We start from the raw sequence: 18,329 nt of genomic DNA, 5'->3' as shown, positions 1-18,329 counted from the left end.
CATTACTCTTAAGGCGGTTTTCTAGGTGGCCATTACTTCCACGAGACGCATTTCAGAACTGCAGGCTTTTTCGTGTAAGCCTCCCTTCCTGGAGTTCTCTAGGGAGCAGATCATGCTGCGTCCGGTTCCCTCCTTTCTTCCAAAGGTGGTCTTGCCGTTACATGTTAACCAGTTCGTGTGTATCCAAGTCTTGGGTAGTTGGGAAGGCTCGTTGGAGCAGAGGCAATTGCGCAAGTTGGATGTCCATAGGGTCCTTTGCTTTTATGTTCAGTGGACCCAGGAGTTTCATAAGTTGGATTGTCCTTTTGTCCTCTTAGTGGGTCTTCGTAAGGGGGACGGTGCTTCCAAGACTACCATTGCACATTGGATCAAGGAGGTTATCGCTTCCGAGTACCTTCTCCAAGAGAAGCCTGTTCCTGAATTTCTCAAGGTGCATTCCTCTTGGGGTCAAGCAGCTTCTTGGGCTGAATATTTTCTTGTGCTTCCGGTGGATATCTGTAAAGCTGCAGTTTGGTCTGCTCTCCATTCTGTTGTTAAACACTACCGTGTGGACGTTCAGGTGTGTCAGGACGCGGTGTTCAGCGAGTGTGTGCTTGTGGTGGCTCTTCGGGGGTCCCACCCATTATGGGTACTGCTTTGGTAAGTCCCATCCGTTTCTGTGCCGGTCTGAAGGGACGCTAAAGAAGGAGAAATTAGGCCCTTACCTGCTAATTTTCTTTCTTTTAGTTCCTCCAGACCGGCACAGACCCCCGCCCAATCTTTGTTCAGTATTTTCACGAAGAATATGAGTGTTTTTTCTGTGGATTTTAGTTGACTGGTTGTTTGGTGAGTTGAAAGAGCAGCAGCATTTGGTTTAGCTGGCGAACTGTGGGGCGTTCTGAAAGGTTCTTTTTCCAACCAGCATCCAACAGTGTCCCCTGGTCCAATCTGGGACTATTCCTTAGCTTTCATGTGAGTGTAGAGTTGTATGTTCTTGTTCATCCTAGTTGATTTATGCTTTGGTTGGCGATACTGCAGTTTTCGTTGGATTCCTTTGTGTTGGCTATTTGTAAAGACTGATTATAAGAGGGGACTGCACAGCCCACTTGTACTGTAGCCAAAATTTAGCATCTCGGTCTCCACCTGTTAGCAGAGAAACATAAACCATCTGTTCTGGAGGGACTAAAAGAGAAATTAGCAGGTAAGGACCTAATTTCTCCTTAATAACTTGTAAGAGATGTTCATTTATTTATGTATTTGTGATGATTCAGGTATGAATTGAAAAGTGTTTTTTTTACACATTTTCACTGTGAAAAAGCAGTACTGACTTTAAACCACTTCATAATATGGATAGCATCTATATCACTACTGTTTATATACAGTAACTATCTTTTTTTCTCTTTATACTATAAATATTGGCATTCTTTTCTTTTATATTGATGTACACTGCACTGATGTTGTTGTAATGAAGAGTGGTATATAAACCTCGCTGCTAGATTGGAATATTAATACCTATCATAATATACTGTACTGTATGCTCTATATTGCAGGTTTAAAAAGCCAACATTAGGATATAGTGACACTGTTTGCCTTGCCATGCAAATAGGACCCTTGACCTGCCTCCAGAAACGAGCTTCTTGGGGAAGGTGAGCTTCTTTGGCATATTCTCATTACAAATTTTTTTTTTTTTTTAAAATAGGTAGGAACTAGGACATCAGCTCGGGATGTTCCCAGAGTATTTTACAAAAAGTTCTGCTGAACGTGGAGCATCTTGTAAGATACCTGTAAAGATGCTGGCACACAAAATAGGAGCATTGATTTCATCAATAAAGATGCTCTAAAAAAAAAAAGAGAATATATATGAGGCGGTGGAACGGTATATCTGAGGTCTTGGTAATGTATTAAAGGAATTGAATAGAATTGAATTGAAATTGGAATGAATTGTAATGAGTAATTTATGAAATGTGAATGAAGTTAAGGAAAATGTCTAGAGTTTGGATAAACTAAAAAAAAAAAAAAAAAAAACAGAGCAGCATCAATCGGTGTTATACACATGTAGGCACTGGTTAATTAAGTTGTAAGGGCAAATTTTGCATCTGCTGCCAGCTGTGCATATGTAAGAGTCAGATTTTACAAGATACTGCATCCAAGTATCACCTATTAAGAAACAAAGTAAAATTTATTTTAAATAGTGTTAGACATCACTAAGGTAAGTACAGTTACCTCCTCAGACACTGGTGGAGACCCCAAGTATAAATGAGCATCAGACAGCTAATTTGCTTGCCTTGGAACAATTGCAGATGGGGAACTTTTTTAAAAATAAAGATGTATTGTCTTTGTAAAATGGAGAATATACATAGTTGCTGGGTTGGTTGTTTTTTTGGGGGGGATTGCAGAAACTACAGGCTTATTGACCCACCAGGTTCAATGATTCCCATCAACAAAGATCAACCTTCTTGTAAATTCTGGGCTGAGTCAACAGAAGTCCAATTTCACAACTACACTATTAATATTCTTCATAAGGGCACATCAAAACAAAATGAAGTTTTTTTACCATAAGACATCCCCTTCACCATTATACATCTCAGTCTTAGACTGAGCCAGGTGCTTTTAATGGCAGCCTCAATGTACTCAAGACTGCAAATTGCATGTTAATCATAGTGCAAGTTATTCCCTTGACTGGACTGCACATGAGGTCATTACCATGGCCTCTCAGGAGATATTGGGATCAGTACTATCAGCCTCTGAACAAGAGGATTCCCATCAAATATTATGGTAGATTCAATATGCTGACCTCCTCAAGAGTTATCTATTTTATGTTTTGCCTGCAGATAAGGTGCTCATCTTCATTTGGCTACCTAGGAAGCATGCCCATTACATGAGTATGCTGGAGTTCAAAGCAATTTTCAGTGCTCAGAGAGCTTTAAAAGTATGGAACAGACATCAGAGTGTTTTGGTTAGAACAGACAGTCAAATAGCTGCAGTATGTATAACATAAACAACAAGGGGAAGCAGGACCAGCACTTCTATGTTGAGAAACCCAAAGGATATGCCACCTTGCATGCTTCCTCTATGCTGCACTACAAATGGTATCTTCCAGGTCCATAAATTCAACTTGCTGACTTAGTCATTAAATCCATCCCAACAAGTGGGTCTCTTAATGTTAGTTGTTTGTCACCTCTTTCAAGGATGAGGGCAGTTGTCCTGTTTGTTTTTTAAGAAAATGTAAAATGTTCTCATTTCTGTTTGTTAATGCAATCCTTCAAAGACTAGCTCATGGCACTTTTGTGATTCCATAGAGTTTATTCTACTCTTTTCCATCATTTCCTTTGATTCACTCTGCAAAATACGTATGGGCAAGTCCTGAAGTAATTTTCATTGACCCAAGCAGATAAGGTTTCCATGGCACCTTGCTCTGTCAATGTTACAATCCTATACATTGATCATCATTCAACTCTTCTCTCACAGCAAAGAGACTAAATATGTCCTCATCTGAGGAGCCTTTCACTAACAGCATAGATATTGAGTGGCAGATGATTAGTCACCTTCCTTTCTCTAATGAAGTAAAGAGTATCATGGCAGCAAGGTGACTGTCCACATGAAAATCTTATTAAATGAAGTGGAATCTTTGTATACTGTGTTGAGGCCTAAGAATGCGATCCTATCCTTTGCCACTTCCCCAAGTCTTAGTCTACCTTATTTTATTGGATGCATCTTATAACACTTAACACACATACTCTGTGTATCCTAGTATGTCAAGGTTTATGGGGTCTTTTCAGTACGCCACCCTCCTAAAACCATCTTTACCAACTCAACATTTTCCTAACTAGACTCAGACTCCCCCTTTGAATATTTAAGCCTCACCTCTCATAAACACTTCTCTTGAAAACCATTTTATGTCATAGTTATAACCACATCCGGAAGAATTGATGAACTCTAAGCCTTATTTTATTTTCCACCTTATACTCGGTATTACTGCGACAGATAGATCTCTAGGCTTATCCTAAGCTGCTGGTTCAGATTACCTCCGAGTTTTGTCTCGGTGAACACCTTTGCCTGTGAATGAATATATATATCGAAGACCAATCCCTGGCACAGTTTGCGAAACATGGCCCATGTTGGTTTTTGGTCTGGAGCTTGCTAAATGTCAAGATAAATGTAATTCTATTTTTACAAGACGAGATTGCTTTGATATGTTAAGTTGCATATTCTACAGTTTTCTAAAAGTAAGTTTTTCAGATTTCTTTTTTTTTTGTCTTTCTGTAATATTATTGAACTGATGACAAAGACTTGGCAAATCATAAGTTGTTGGCTTATGCGGAACAAGTCTCCAATGGTTCTTTTTTCAGTTGATTGACATAATAGTAAGGAATTTATAATGCTATTTGATGCTGGGATGTAAGGTTTGGACTATTATGCTGCCCCCCACCTATTTTGCTTGCCCTTTCATTATTAAGTAATGAGAGAATGGCACATCAATTCACATGAGTTTTCTTCCTAAAATTCTGAATTAGATATCTGGAGTGGAGAGGTAGATCTGGGAGTCATCAGCATAGAATTGATATTCAAAATCCAACTCAGATAAGTTGGTTTTCAATTTCTATTTCCTTTTCTGATTTTGACTTGAGCAGCGAAAGAAAACTTAAGACAGCATTTGCCATATGAGAGTATATTGTAAAATTTCACTTTATTTTTCACTTAATATTAGCATTATTTTGTTATCACAGAGAAGACATGATGGATGTACGGGCCAAACTTATTTAGGTTATAGTTTTCAAGCAAAACATGAGTTTTCTGCCCATGGGTATACTGCTGGGGATTTGATCTTTTGCAGTTCCCCAGTACTGAGGTCTTTCTCTTTCTATTTGATTTATTATTGTTTCTATTAAACTTTCTAGTACTCTCCTTATTTTGGCTTATGTAGAGAGGGTTTACTGCCTTTTCTATTTTCATTGTCAAAATTTCTTTGGAATTTTTTGAATTGTTTTTGGCAATTTTTTCTATTTATAATGACACCTGCTGACTGAACCATATAGTTTGCTTCTTGTTGCTGTATGTATAGCTTCCTAGTGGTAGAGAAGCATGGCAATACCTGTTGAAATGGGATAGTGGCATCCTGTGGTCAAATTGTAAAATATCTCTTTTAAAATCTTTTGATACAACATCTGATGGTTAGATATATTTTTTTCGCATTTGATTCCATCCTATTTTCAAACCGCTGCATTTACATAATGCTCCTCTGAATGCACCTCTTCCTTCATGTACGCAGATACAAACACAGGCCGACATGCACACTGAAACATAAAATGTACAAGTAGACTTTATTATATTGTGTTTGTGTATTCTAGATTTATTGTGGACTTTTTTCTCGTGGTAACACAGCTCGGATTTTGCAGTGTCTATTTTGTGTTCTTAGCAGAAAACATGAAACAAGTAAGTACAAAAAATGTGTAACCTTTGTAATTTATTTGTTATAATTTTAATATTTTCAACCTCTTTTAGTCATGCCAAGGCACCTATGCTGTAGTTGAAAAAAAGGCACCTCTTTGAAGTCTACTTTATAAAAGCAACATAATAGCACACAAATTTACACTTACTCCAGAGAAGGTGAAAATCTTTTAGCGTATTCTATGCATAATCTTTCATTTTATAAAATATGCATGTACATTGTAATTCTGCTTCAACTGGGCCCAAACTATGCCCCTGGAAACATCTATGTATTCAGGCTTAAAATCCACTTCTTTGATGCTTCCTTCAACTCCTAACATGCTCCATAGCTCAACCTTCCCCTCCCCTATTACTTATAGTGTTTTAGAAATGCTTAGTAGTAGTATGTTTTGGTTTACATAAAAGTAGGTGCACCTACTTTTTATATATATCGGACATTTACTGCATGTAAAGCATGTTTTATAAGCAGAGAATACTTTATACAGGAAAGCTATGTGCAAACTGGTGGGCCATTTGGCCTTTATCTGCCATCATGTTTCTAAAAACACTTGGATGTTTCTTGGTTCTGAAAGGTGGATCACTATTGAATATTAGGATTATTATTTGTTTGTCTGACTTGTATGCATGTTTGTGTTTTGTTTTAGTTCAATAAACTTTATTGAATTTCAGAATTTACAAAAATAACGAAAATACATCGGCCATCTGCCCAAAGGGGAACATAGTACAGAAATATAAGTTTAATAGCCAATGAGCAATATAAAAAAAAAGAAAAACAGTACCCATGAACCTAGGCAGAAGTGAATATTATAAAGCAGTACGATGTAAATGATCAACTAATATAGTATTGTGCATGTGGTATTAGCTCATGTCACTTAATGCCTTGTAGGTGTGACTTAAGTTATATGCGTTTTTTATCATTATCCACTGATATCTTTTGGGTCTCAGTTGCTCTATTCTATATTTTTGTAAGCAATTTTGCTGAAGATTTAGTAGGAAAGGTTTGACTTTTTGCAGATAATACAGAGATCTCCAGTGAGGTTATATAGGGATTAAACCCCTGTCATTGTCTGTCCCCCTATGCTTTATAATGGAGACTTTGACCAGTTTAATAGCTACCTTCTGGACCTACCCTATTTATTTATATTCAACTGTCTATGGAGAATCCCCATTACAGTTAAGCAATTGTGCTCTTTTAGGTTGCCGAAGTGTAAGTTCCTAATTTTTTTTATTTGTTTACTCGTGTATGGCCTATAGTTGTCCTCTAGAGGGTGCCAAAGGCTACATTTTTCTGATAACTTAAACTGGAAAGGGGAAAGTTGGCCTACATTTTCTAAAAAGTTGCAGAAATAGTTGTCAGTTTTCTGATCACTCCTCTTTTTCTTGCTGAATTGCCCCTTTTGTTTTATTTTGTACTTGAAACTGCAATGTTTTTAGATTCATACATAGCAAGAGATACCGGTTTCATGTCATTAATTGACAATAGATAATAGTTCTGCTGCTGCTGTTTGCTTTAGTCAACAAATGTTCTTTAAATGTTATAAAATTGGGGCCACTAATAATTTGCTTCTGGCCAATGGAATAATCTGTACTTCATAAGGGCAGTTTTCAAATGCATTTCCCTACAAATGCCTATTAATGTGCATAAGTGTGGGTGTACAGTAGTAACTCTACCTGCGTAAGTTTATATGCACATATGGGAGGCATTTTTTTCCAGCAGGGCTTATGCTTGCACATACAATTTTGTATATTCAAAAGTATGTTTGTAATTTTACCTTGAGAAAGACCTGCACAAATAGCAGGTGCAAAGTACAAACTTAGGCAGTTTTCAAAGGCAAAACTTTACCTTTTAAAATAGGTATAACATTTGCAGATGAAACTGCAAAATCTGCATATAGCTTTTAAACTTTTTAGGAGCCAGTACAGTGGGGTTAGTACAGTGGGATAAGAACCTGGGGAACTGGATTCAATTCCTACTATAGCTTCCTGTGATTCAATAAAGATAGCGACTCAATCGCTGTTGGCCGATTCTCTGGCCAGTTTTTAAACAGCGATTGATTCACTATCAAGTTTGCATGGAGGTGCAAATCATTTGCATGCAAACTCACCGACTCGGTGAGCGATTAAGTTTTGTGCAGAGCCCTGACAGTAGTGACAGGAGAAGCAGCCTCCTGTCAGGGCTTCTGCCAGTTTTTTTGGTTTGTTTTTAAATTGCAAATGTTAGTGAATCAATCGCTTGGCTATTTTGCATAGAGTTTTACAAATTTGCATGGCTGGATCGGAAAATGGGCAATCGAGGGGAAAAACACGCAGTGGGCCGTTTTGTGAATCGAGTCAGTTAGCAGCGATCGTCTCTAAACCTGTACATGTTGGAAAGGTGGGGAATGTGCTAGACACCAAGAATTTCTTTTTAAATTGGAAGCAATGAGGTACAGTTAGAACAAGTGGAGGTTCTAGACTACAGGGATGTTTGTTAAAAAAAAAAAAAAAGGGGGGGGGAGGTCAAGGGTGTGTGATTGGGCCATGGGATTGGTGTCATCTTACGGCAGAGGACGGGAGGCCTGGGGAGGATTCTTATTATTTTTTGTGCCCTCATGCAGAAGGCAAGCTAACCCTTTTATGCTACCTTAGATCTGGCAGTAATTTCCTGGGTTGTGCTTGCAATGAACTCCCTTTTAGAACTTCCCTACATCATGGAATAGCTAATAATCTTGTGTGCTGTGAATTTGTCTACTATGCCATCTAACTCCTGCACCAAATCCATTCCTCTTCCTTTCACCCATTAACACTTGTTTACAGCTCTTGTTAACTGCTCACCGCTGCTTATGGTAGTTTTTTTTGCATCAGCCCCCGAGTCCTGAAAAACATTTCCTTAGAAATTTGTAAAATAACATTTTAGTATTGCCAATAAAAGATTGTGCTGCCAAAACACCCAGATCTCACCAACATAAATCAACTTGCATCCTATTAACAAGACTGAATATATGAAATACATCACTGAAACTGGATTAGCCCTACTTCAGCTAATTATTTTCAGTCATATTTTAGTCCAACTCTTTACCTCATTGCTCCACAGTGTGTTCATTTATATGTTTTAAGTTAAAAATTTGTTGCCGCATAAATTCTAGAAACTCTCTCTTCCTCCATAGGTGTTTGAAGGCTTTTTGGAAAACAAAATCATATTTATTGACAAGAACAGCACAAGCAATCTTCAGGAAAAATGGCATTTTGACTTGCAAATATACATGCTGGGCTTTCTTCCTTTCCTGATCCTCTTTGTCTTTATTCGTGATCTGAAGACTCTCTCTGTGTTTTCATTTTTTGCCAACGTCTCCATGACTGTCAGCCTTGTTATAATTTACCAGTACATTTTCAGGGTGAGTACAACAAAAGCTTCTATTTTGCTGCATATATAATGCAGCTTTTCATGCTCATATTTTTAAGCCTAGAAGTAAAAGATTGCAATTAGCTGAAAGTTTTTGCCGTTTCTGATGTTCTGTGGCTTCGTTGGTTTCCCAGACGGTGATGTTAGCGTATCAACATTTACTAAATTGGACGTTTTGATTTTTTTTTTTTTTTGGGGGGGGGAATGGGGTGGAAGAGAAGCATATTTATACAGTAAAACCTTGGATTGCAAGTAACTTGGTTTGCAAGTGTTTTGCAAGACAAGCAAAACATTTTATTAAATTTTAACTTGATAAACAAGCAATGTCTTGCAATATGAGTACATACAGTATACACGCGTCACATCATTACAACTGAGCTGATGGTTCTTCCCTCTCTGACGCTGCGGGAGTGTAGTGACTGTTCTAAATGAGCAAATCTTGCAATACAGTATACACGCGTCACATTGCCACTGAGCTGATGGTTCTTCCCTCTCTGATGCTGCGGGAGTGTAGTGACTGTTCTAAACGAGCGAGGTCTCACAATACAAGTACATACAGTATTTTGTATTAAAGTTTTTGGGTTGTGGAACAAATCGTCTGAGTTTCCATTATTTCCTATGGGGAAATTTACTTTGATATACAAGTGCTTTGGATTACAAGCATACTTCTGGAACGAATTATGCTCGCAAACCAAGGTCTTACTGTATTTTATTTATTTTGTTTACTTTATTGGGGTATACCTAAACTAAACTAAATCTTGGGTTTGTATACTGTGCCATCTCCACATTTGTGGAGCTCTGCACGGTTTACAGGAATTGTAATGAGAAAGGAACTCCAAGGAAGGGATGGGTGAAGATCGGAGAGGGAAGAGTGTTAGCGGGCTGGGATGTCAGAAGTGTTAGGTTTTTGAGAAAAGCCAGGTTTTCAGATGTTTACGGAAGGGTTGGAGGGCACTCAGGTTCCGAAGAGGGGAGGCAAGGCTATTCCAGAGTTCGATGAATCTGAAGAGGAGGGAGGGAATTCCAAGAAAGTGGGATTAATGGAGGAAGGATGCCGTGGAGGATCTTGAAAGTTAGGCAGATGCATTTGAAGTGAACTCTAGAAATTATCGGGAGCCAATGAAGCTTGGAAAGAAGCGGTGAGACGTGATCGAATTTACAAGTATTGTGTGATATGATTTTCTGTTAGCAGCATAATTGTAGTAAAATGACCAAATATAAGCATAAATACAATCATTGAGGTAAACTTGGAGACAGGCAAATTTAATCCTAATGATAGGAAGTACAATGTTGGAAGTATGCATAATGTCTGTATTGCCACAAGGGTAGGAATGCTTTGGTCCTCTAGTGCAGTGGTTCCCAACCCTGTCCTGGAAGACCACCAGGCCAGTCAGGTTTTCAGGATAGCCCTAATGAATATGCATGGAGCAGATTTGCATGCCTGCCACTTCCATTAAATGCAAATCTCTCTCGTGATCTTCATTCCTGTGCATTTGGAGCTGTTTGAGGCAGAAAGTCCTTTTTTATTTTTTTTTTCTCCCCTCAGCTTCTTTAAAAATACTGACAGACAAAAGCACTACTGTGAGTACCTCCATTATTTCCTATGGGAACTTTGGGGGTGGCTGGTGGATCGATTTAAACGTCATTTTTCATAGTTTCTGTGGGTAGGGTTCACGTCCCCCACCTCCCCAGACCCCAAATCACTATTTTTTATTTTCAGTTTTTGTTTATTTTTGCCATTTTTGGCACAAATTCATAACTGCAGCCATCTTGGATTTTAAAAACTATCTTTTTTTTCCTAACTCTCTGGATAGTCCATGGGGCCAGACTCGACAATATTCTGGCAGTCTTCCTCAGCGGATGGTTCCTGGTCAGGAGCATGGTTCCTCTCACAGGAATCATTCTGTCTGTTCTTACAAGAGCTAAGGTTTGTTCCAGAGGGTCTTGTTGGCTTTGGCAGAGATCCCAAATGCCGGGCGCCTTTTTCGATTGACGAATGGTGCGGAAGCTAGGGCCGGAGGCCTTAGTTTGGCTTTGGCTGGCTCATGAGTTCCATTATGATGATCCCTCCATGGCCTCTGGTTAGTCAGGTCTTCCGCAGGACAGCGACACATCCCAGCCTGGTGTGCCTATTGGCTCCAGATTGGCCTTGCTGCTCATGATTTGTGGTTCTTGTACTTTTTTAGTGGGACGAGAGGCTCCGGCTCCCTTTTCTCCGATATCTTTTTCAGTCAAGTACTGGTGTCCATGAAGAACCCTCAGCCTTGATGAGAGGTTATTTGGAGGTAGTTTTCTTGACAGTCTTGCGTTCAAAGTGCCCTCTACTATGGCAGCTCTGCCAAAGCCTGGTAGACTTTTTCACAGTAGAGTGCTAGGAATTGGATGGAGCCTAAGAAGGCTCCCAGATAGGTAGTCCTGGCTTTCCTTCTGGAGGGTTTAGACCAAGGGTCTCAAAGTCCCTCCTTTAGGGCCGCAATCCAGTCGGGTTTTCAGGATTTCTCCAATGAATATGCATGAGATCTATGTGCATGCACTGCTTTCAATGCATATTCATTGGGGATATCCTGAACACCCGACTGGATTGTGGCCCTCAAGGAGGGACTTTGAGATCCCTGGTTTAGACAGAAGTCTGGCAGTGGCCTCCTTGAAAGTTAAGGTTGCAGGCTTTGCATGTTTTCAAGGTCGCTGAGGTGCTAGTTCGCTTACTGCTCTTTCAGATGTGACCAGGTGTATGATGTCAGAGAAGGGGTGGGACCACGGCAGAGAGAAGAGAGCTCCGAAGCCGTACAGCAGCTTGCAAAGATCGCTAGCGCCAGCGATCTTATTGCAGGCTGCTGAAATTAGGAAAATTCATTCCGGGAGGCCAGTGGGGAAGACGGACAGGACAGCACAGCAGCGGGAGGCCAGCGGGTAAGCCACTTCCCGACTGACCCTCCCCACTCGCCCTCTAAAGCAGGAGCGGCAGGCCAGCAAAAGGCAGCGCTGCCGCTCCTGCTTTTAGAGGGTGAGTGGGGAGGGTCAGTCAACGAATCGGGAGGCCGATTTTTTTTTTTGTCGGGGTAAATCGATTCGAATCGGGCAGCACTAGTTTACACCATAAGAAACTGAACAATCAGCGAAATACATTCATACCATAAAAATAAAGTTCTACTCCTTGAAATTATACTGTGTGTGAAATAGTAATGCTCAATTGCTTCAAATTCTATGTTATGAAATTGTATGATTTATGGAGGAATTCAAAAAAGGACATTAAGCACATTAGTGTGCGAGAACCACTAAAGACCCCATAGGAATATAATAGGCATCTTTTAGCAGTTAGTGCATTATAATGCGCTTTCATTAATTCCCCCTTTAATAACCATTTTGTTCCTTTTATAATTTCCAAATTGTACACATGTACTGCAATATAGAAAATAGGCCCCCCTTTTGCATTTAGAAATGTTTAGGGGTCCTTTTACTAAGCTGTGCACTTACTGCAGCATGTACTTAGGTGTCCTGCAGTAATTTTAGTGATTCTATTTGCACAAACTACATGCTAAAAATATTTTAAAATTTATCATAGAGGAGGTGAGTCTGGGGCAGAGTGGGTGTCTCTGCATTTATTACTGATTAGCATTAGCATAGGATTAGTATATGAGCAGTTACCATCTACAAAATAGGTGTCGGTAAGTTCTCATGTGCTAACTTTTTTAAATTGCCGTGCGCTAATGCTAACATTAACAGAGGGCCGTTAATTGAAAAAATGGAAAATAGGACATTTTACTGCTGTTAAAAATGGCCTTAGCACGTGGGAAGAATCCTTGTGTAAGTAAACGCTAAGACCACTTTATACCGCAACTTAGTAAAAGGACCTCTTAGACCAGGGGTGCCCAAAAGGTCGTTCACAATAGACTCATGTTGCCTTTACGTTCTGTTCTCCCTACTTCCGCGCATACAAGTGCCGGGCCCACAACTATCTGGCTGGCCTGGAACTTTATCTCCGATGTTGGGATTGACTGGGGGTGGGGGGAGGCTTGACGACCTGGTGCTTGAATCTGCCTGGCCTGGCATCGGGGGAAGTAGAGAGAGATCGTCGGCGGTGGCTTGAGAACAGGGAGAGAGAAAGAAAGGGAGGCAGGGAGAGAGAGAGAGAAAAAAGGACTCATGGATGGACAGAGAGAGATGTTGGTTGGGGAATGGAATGAGGTCTGGAGGAGAGGAAGCATGCAGGAGGCAGAAAGAAAGAAATATTGGATTTATAGTCAGAAGAAGGAAGTGCAACCAGAAACTCATGAAATAACCAGACAGCAAAGGTAGGAAAAATGATTTTATTTTAAATTTAGTGATCAAAATGTGTCCGTTTTTGAGAATATATATCTACTGTCTATATTTTGCACCATGGCCCACTTTTAATAAACCACAATAGCGGTTTTTAGCGTAGGGAGCCTATGAGCGTCGGGAGCAGCGCGGGGCATTCAGCCCAGCTCCCTGTGCTAAAAAACGCTATCGTGGTTTAGTAAAAGAGGAGGGGGTATATTTGTCTATTTTTGTATAGTTGTTACTGAGGTAACTGCATATTTTAAGGTCATCTGCCTTGACCTCTTTGAAAAAAAAAACCCTGAATATAAATGATAATTAGCATTTTCTCTGCATACAGTGCTTTGTGTTTTTTTAAATTTTATTGTTGGTAGATCATTTTGACTTAGTCATTTTAAAAATAGCTCACAAGCCAAAAAAAATGAATGTGGGCACCCCTGCCTTAGACTATTTTAAGCCTAGAAATGTAGTACTGTTTGGACTTCTTTTTTTTGGATGATGCTGTCTGAATCTGGATTTGATGGCTTTTATTTGATTTAGGCCCCTATTCTTGAGGCATTACAGCTCTTAATTCTACTTGTTCTGTATCACAATCCTTTCTCCTTAATCTCTTCACTTGATTATATGTAACTTGGGAATGAACCATTTAGGGTTTTTTTGGTACTTTTATTTGCCAACTTGTACCTAGGTATGCATATGGCATTCAGAAATGCAATAGTCTATGGGAAGCCTCTGTTTTGGGGGTATTTGTGAAATTTTTTTGCCTAGTGTCAATGCTGTTTAAAACATCCTCCTTTTTAAAAATTTTTTTATTTTAATCAGGACTTGTCTGATCCTCGAATGCTTCCTCCAGTAGCCGACTGGAAGAAATACCCGCTGTTTTTTGGTACAGCCATATTTGCTTTTGAAGGAATAGGAGTGGTAAGTATGGTTTAAAAAAAACAAACAAAAACAAACCAACAAAATTCCAAAAGGACATGAACCCACGGGTTCAAAATCACACAAAAAGCAGTAGGAACGGACAATGAACACTCCACAAAAAATCACACGATTGGCACCTTATTGTAATGCTAATAAAATTTACTTTTTAACAGTGAAATCGCAATGAGCGTGTGTTCTATGAAGATGAGTAGGTTCACCAGATCAAACAAATAAGGAATATGACCAAATTCATTTTAAAATAGATATCTTCAGAGCTTTCTGGGAAAATCTGAAGGCCACTCACTCATTCCTGGTAGCTCCTGTTCTGTTTGGTTTCAACTCTTATTTTTGTCTGGAAAAACTATTCTCTTTTGTCACAAATTTGAGTGTGGTGGTTTTTGGGTGTTTTTTTTCCTTTCCGCTGCCCCTATGCAAAAATCTTACTTATTTTCTTGTGGCGCTTGTGTAGATTTCTTTCACCTTTGGTGCAACTTCTGTATTTGGATTCCCTAACCTCTGTTTTGATAGTTTTATAAATGCCTCTTTAAACAGCAGATAACCCACATGCACCTGGCACATATTGTATATGCAGTGTTTTATCTGCGTGGCAAACAGAGAAGTTTGGTTGTTTTTTAATAGGGCCATTTCTACAGATAAAGCCCCTGTGTCGGTGGCTAGAGTAGAAAACATTCAGATCAACTTCAGCTGAAGCCTGGAACTCAAAGGATGACTTGCTGAGTCAGAAAGCCTTCAGTAAATCGTAGAGAATGGGACCAGACCTGATAAGGCCTATACATATTATTCTGGCAATGAATCTGAAATATTTTCAAGCCACATATGCATCAACTGAGTGTGTGTAATATATTATCCCTAATTTTTGCATTATTGATTGTACCTTTTATATTTTCAGGTACTACCACTAGAAAATAGAATGAAAGAAAAAAAACGATTTCCATTAACGCTGAATATTGGCATGGCAGTGGTCACATTCTTGTATATCTCACTTGCCACCCTAGGATACCTGCGGTTTGGGGATGAAATCAAAGGGAGCATTACTTTGAATTTGCCACAGGATGTATGGTAGGTCCAGTGCCAGAAAGTTAAAATTATTATAATTGTAACTTACACTATTTCTTTATTTAATTCATTTTCTGTCCCGCTCTCCCCAACGAACTCAGGTTTATATTTTTCTGATATTACAAAGTCTTCTATTATGGAGTAATATCAAAACATGTATGATTCAAAGTGCATAATGTTCTGAAGGCATATATGTGGGTTGTTTCCCGTCAAAAATTATTTGATGCAGAGTACAATGCTGAAAGTACCCATGCATTTCTGTGTGTCAGGGGGACCCTAAAATCCATGTGTGTGCTTCTGAAAATGTCACTTGAGAGAGCTCCTGAGGAACCAAAAGATTATAAGCTTATAAATATAATTTTAGATTCTACAAGCATACTACCATCCTAAATAGGAACCTCATGAAAATGTCATATATAAGATATTCTAGGGAGGTTCATATTTGGGCACAAAAGAATAGATAATTGAGATATGCTAGCAGGCCCCCTCCATTGTCATTTCCTGTATAATTTGTATACATCTCCTAACATCTCAATTGCGAGTTCATGGCAGTCAATCAGCTAGTGCAGTGTATCGCAAACTGTGTGCCTCCTGAGATTTCTGGTGTGCCGTGACACACTGGCAAGGAGGAGAGTCGTCCACGCTGGCTGCCTGCCTACAGGACATGCTTTCTGTAGGAAATCAGCCGGCGTGGATGACTCTCCACCTGGCCGGTGTCTCTCCTCTTCTCCCTGCACCTCCCGGATCCCTGTAACGGCAGGGTCACGGCAAGATGGGCCTTTGTGCATGCGCAGACGTTGGTGCACGACGTCATTGCATTGACTTCCGGGTGCCTTCCCGCTGGGGCACTGCATTTAGTGTGCCACCAGCCGGAAAAGTTTGCGGGACACTGAGCTAGTGGCTCTGCATGGGCAGGAGCAAAGGAAGATCACTTCTGCCGTGGTTTACAGCTGGACCATCAGGGATACTAAAGGTACACGAGGGAGATAAAAATTCTTAGAATCAACTGAGACTGGAGGCGGGGGTTATCCCTCCTATCCCAACCACCACTGGACTATCAGGTCTCGTGGCAGACCCGGCAGAGGCCTACAACAGGTTCAGGATGGGGGCAGGACCCGAATATAAACCGAGAACCCCATTTTGGGGCCATTTTTTTTGATCGGTGAGGAAATACCCCTGCCACAATCAGCTGAGTGGCTGCGGCAGGATACCCCCACCATCGGCAGGAGGGATGCCCTCTCCCTCTTGCTGGGTTTTGGAAACTCTATCTGGAACTCTTGGACAGTCCTCTAAAAAGAGGACATATCCGGGATTTCCCGGATGTCTGGTAAGCCTACCCCCACCCTATCTGCCGCATCATTCCCCTTCTAATTCCCTACCTGTGCAGTGTATATAGAATCACCATTTTGTCCTGTGTCTCTGTCATAATTAGATTGTAAGCTCCATCGGGCAGGTACTGTCTCTTGTATGTTTAATGTACAGCACCGCATGCATCTGGTAACATTATAGAAATAAATTATTGTTACATTAGTGAATGTAATCCATGTATTTCAGTAGATGTAATAACATATATAGAACTGGAAGTAAACCTAGGAGTGTTTTGTATGCTGTTTTCACCCTTTCCATTTCCTGATGCTCTTAGAGTGTGCTTCCTTTGCCATTCCTTCTAATTCCTCCATTTTCTCCCACTTTCTCTTCTTTCCCCCATGATGTTTCCCTTTTATATTTCCTCTATGTCTTGCACTATTCCCATTCCACTCTCTCCATACATAACATAACATAAATTTATTCTTCTATACCGCCATAATCAGATGACTTCTAGGTGGTTCACACCGAAGAGAGCTGGACAATCAGCGAATTACAATATGCAAATTATAAAAGTACAACATATTACTCAAGAATAGACATAATAAAATTGTTAGATTTAGTGTAACTTCTGTTTAGGAGATAAATCTATCAAACAATGCAGTTTTAATTTCTTTCCTAAAGGCGCCTTAGGTCAGCCTAGCTCCATTAATGTAGTTACCTAACCAAGACTGCTGTTTACTTGCTTGATACATGAGAGTCCTATCCAAAAAGGATTTGTATTTACAGCCAGTAATGCTTGGGTATGCAAATAGATTGCAATTTCTGGTTATCCTTGTAGGACTATATAACACGAAATGAGATAAAAGATAGGTAGGAGCTAGTCCCCAAACCAGCTTGAAACAAACACAAGAAAACTTAAACATTATTCGTGCTTCCATTGGTAACCAGTGCAGCAGTCTGTAGTAGGGACTAACATGGTGGCTTTTTTTCAATCCAAATATCAAGCGGACAGCCGTGTTCTGTACTATTCTTAATTTCTTCACTTTTTTTTTTTTTAAGTATACCCAAATAAACAATATTGCAGTAGTCCAGTATAGCTAGAACCAAAGACTGCACCAATAATCTAAATGATAAAGGGTCAAAGTATTTTTTAATGGTCTTTAATTTCCATAGTGCAAAAAAGCACTTCTTCACTTCTTATGCCTAACTCCACTCGCCCAAGATGTCTTTTCTCTGCACTGTTTAATCTTTGCCATCACACCAAACTGCACTTTTAAAACAATATACAGATATATTTTGGTGTTGATGCGATAAATCACTTTGACCTTCATTTAGATAGTTATAGAGCAAATTCTATACTAATCAATAAATGTGATGTTTATAACAATAGTTTGTTGATACAAATCTTGATGATTTTTTTAAATACAAATGTTTTGAACAGGTTATATCAGCTGGTAAAAATTCTGTATTCTTTTGGGATTTTTGTGACCTACACCATTCAGTACTACGTTCCGGCAGAGATTATCATACCAGCAGTGAGATCAAGAGTATCGCGAAAATGGAAACTTTTTTGTGAGCTGACTGTGAGGTCACTATTAGTCTGTATCACCTGTAAGTAAATAGTTTTATTTCATCCAAAAATGTATAATTTCCTTATAGATTTTCAGTTGCTATATAGATAGTGATAGGCTGATAATACTTCTAGCCATTCTGACTATGCTGTCCAGATAGTGGTTATTTTCAGCTATTATTTGGAAAAGACATCTTGGTGATCAGCTGATGTTGTAGAACAGGCTGCACTGGGGCACCTACAAGGAGGCATCCATTTATAGGCTTGCCACCATAGTGTATGGACCCTCTACAAAGCTGCGCAACAACAGCCCCAAAGCCCTTTAAATCTCTATGGGCTTTGGAGCCG

General features: G+C 39.6%; 1 protein-coding gene across 6 annotated transcripts in view; it reads left to right on the top strand.

Moving 5' to 3' along the window:
- Positions 1 to 18,329, top strand: part of SLC36A4 (solute carrier family 36 member 4) — a 70,746-nt gene that overhangs the window by 32,028 nt on the left and 20,389 nt on the right. For all 6 annotated transcript variants that reach the window (XM_033948623.1, XM_033948624.1, XM_033948622.1 and 3 more), the window contains 6 exons: positions 1,530 to 1,625; positions 5,328 to 5,412; positions 8,574 to 8,801; positions 13,928 to 14,026; positions 14,937 to 15,106; positions 17,853 to 18,022. In XM_033948623.1, the coding sequence (XP_033804514.1) occupies positions 1,530 to 1,625; positions 5,328 to 5,412; positions 8,574 to 8,801; positions 13,928 to 14,026; positions 14,937 to 15,106; positions 17,853 to 18,022 (848 nt within the window). The remainder of the gene's footprint in view (positions 1 to 1,529; positions 1,626 to 5,327; positions 5,413 to 8,573; positions 8,802 to 13,927; positions 14,027 to 14,936; positions 15,107 to 17,852; positions 18,023 to 18,329) is intronic.

Source organism: Geotrypetes seraphini, chromosome 6 (genome assembly GCF_902459505.1).
Source record: "Geotrypetes seraphini chromosome 6, aGeoSer1.1, whole genome shotgun sequence".
NCBI lineage: Eukaryota > Metazoa > Chordata > Amphibia > Gymnophiona > Dermophiidae > Geotrypetes > Geotrypetes seraphini.
The sequence above is the reverse complement of the archived record's forward strand: the minus strand, read 5'-3'. Positions and strand labels throughout refer to the sequence as shown.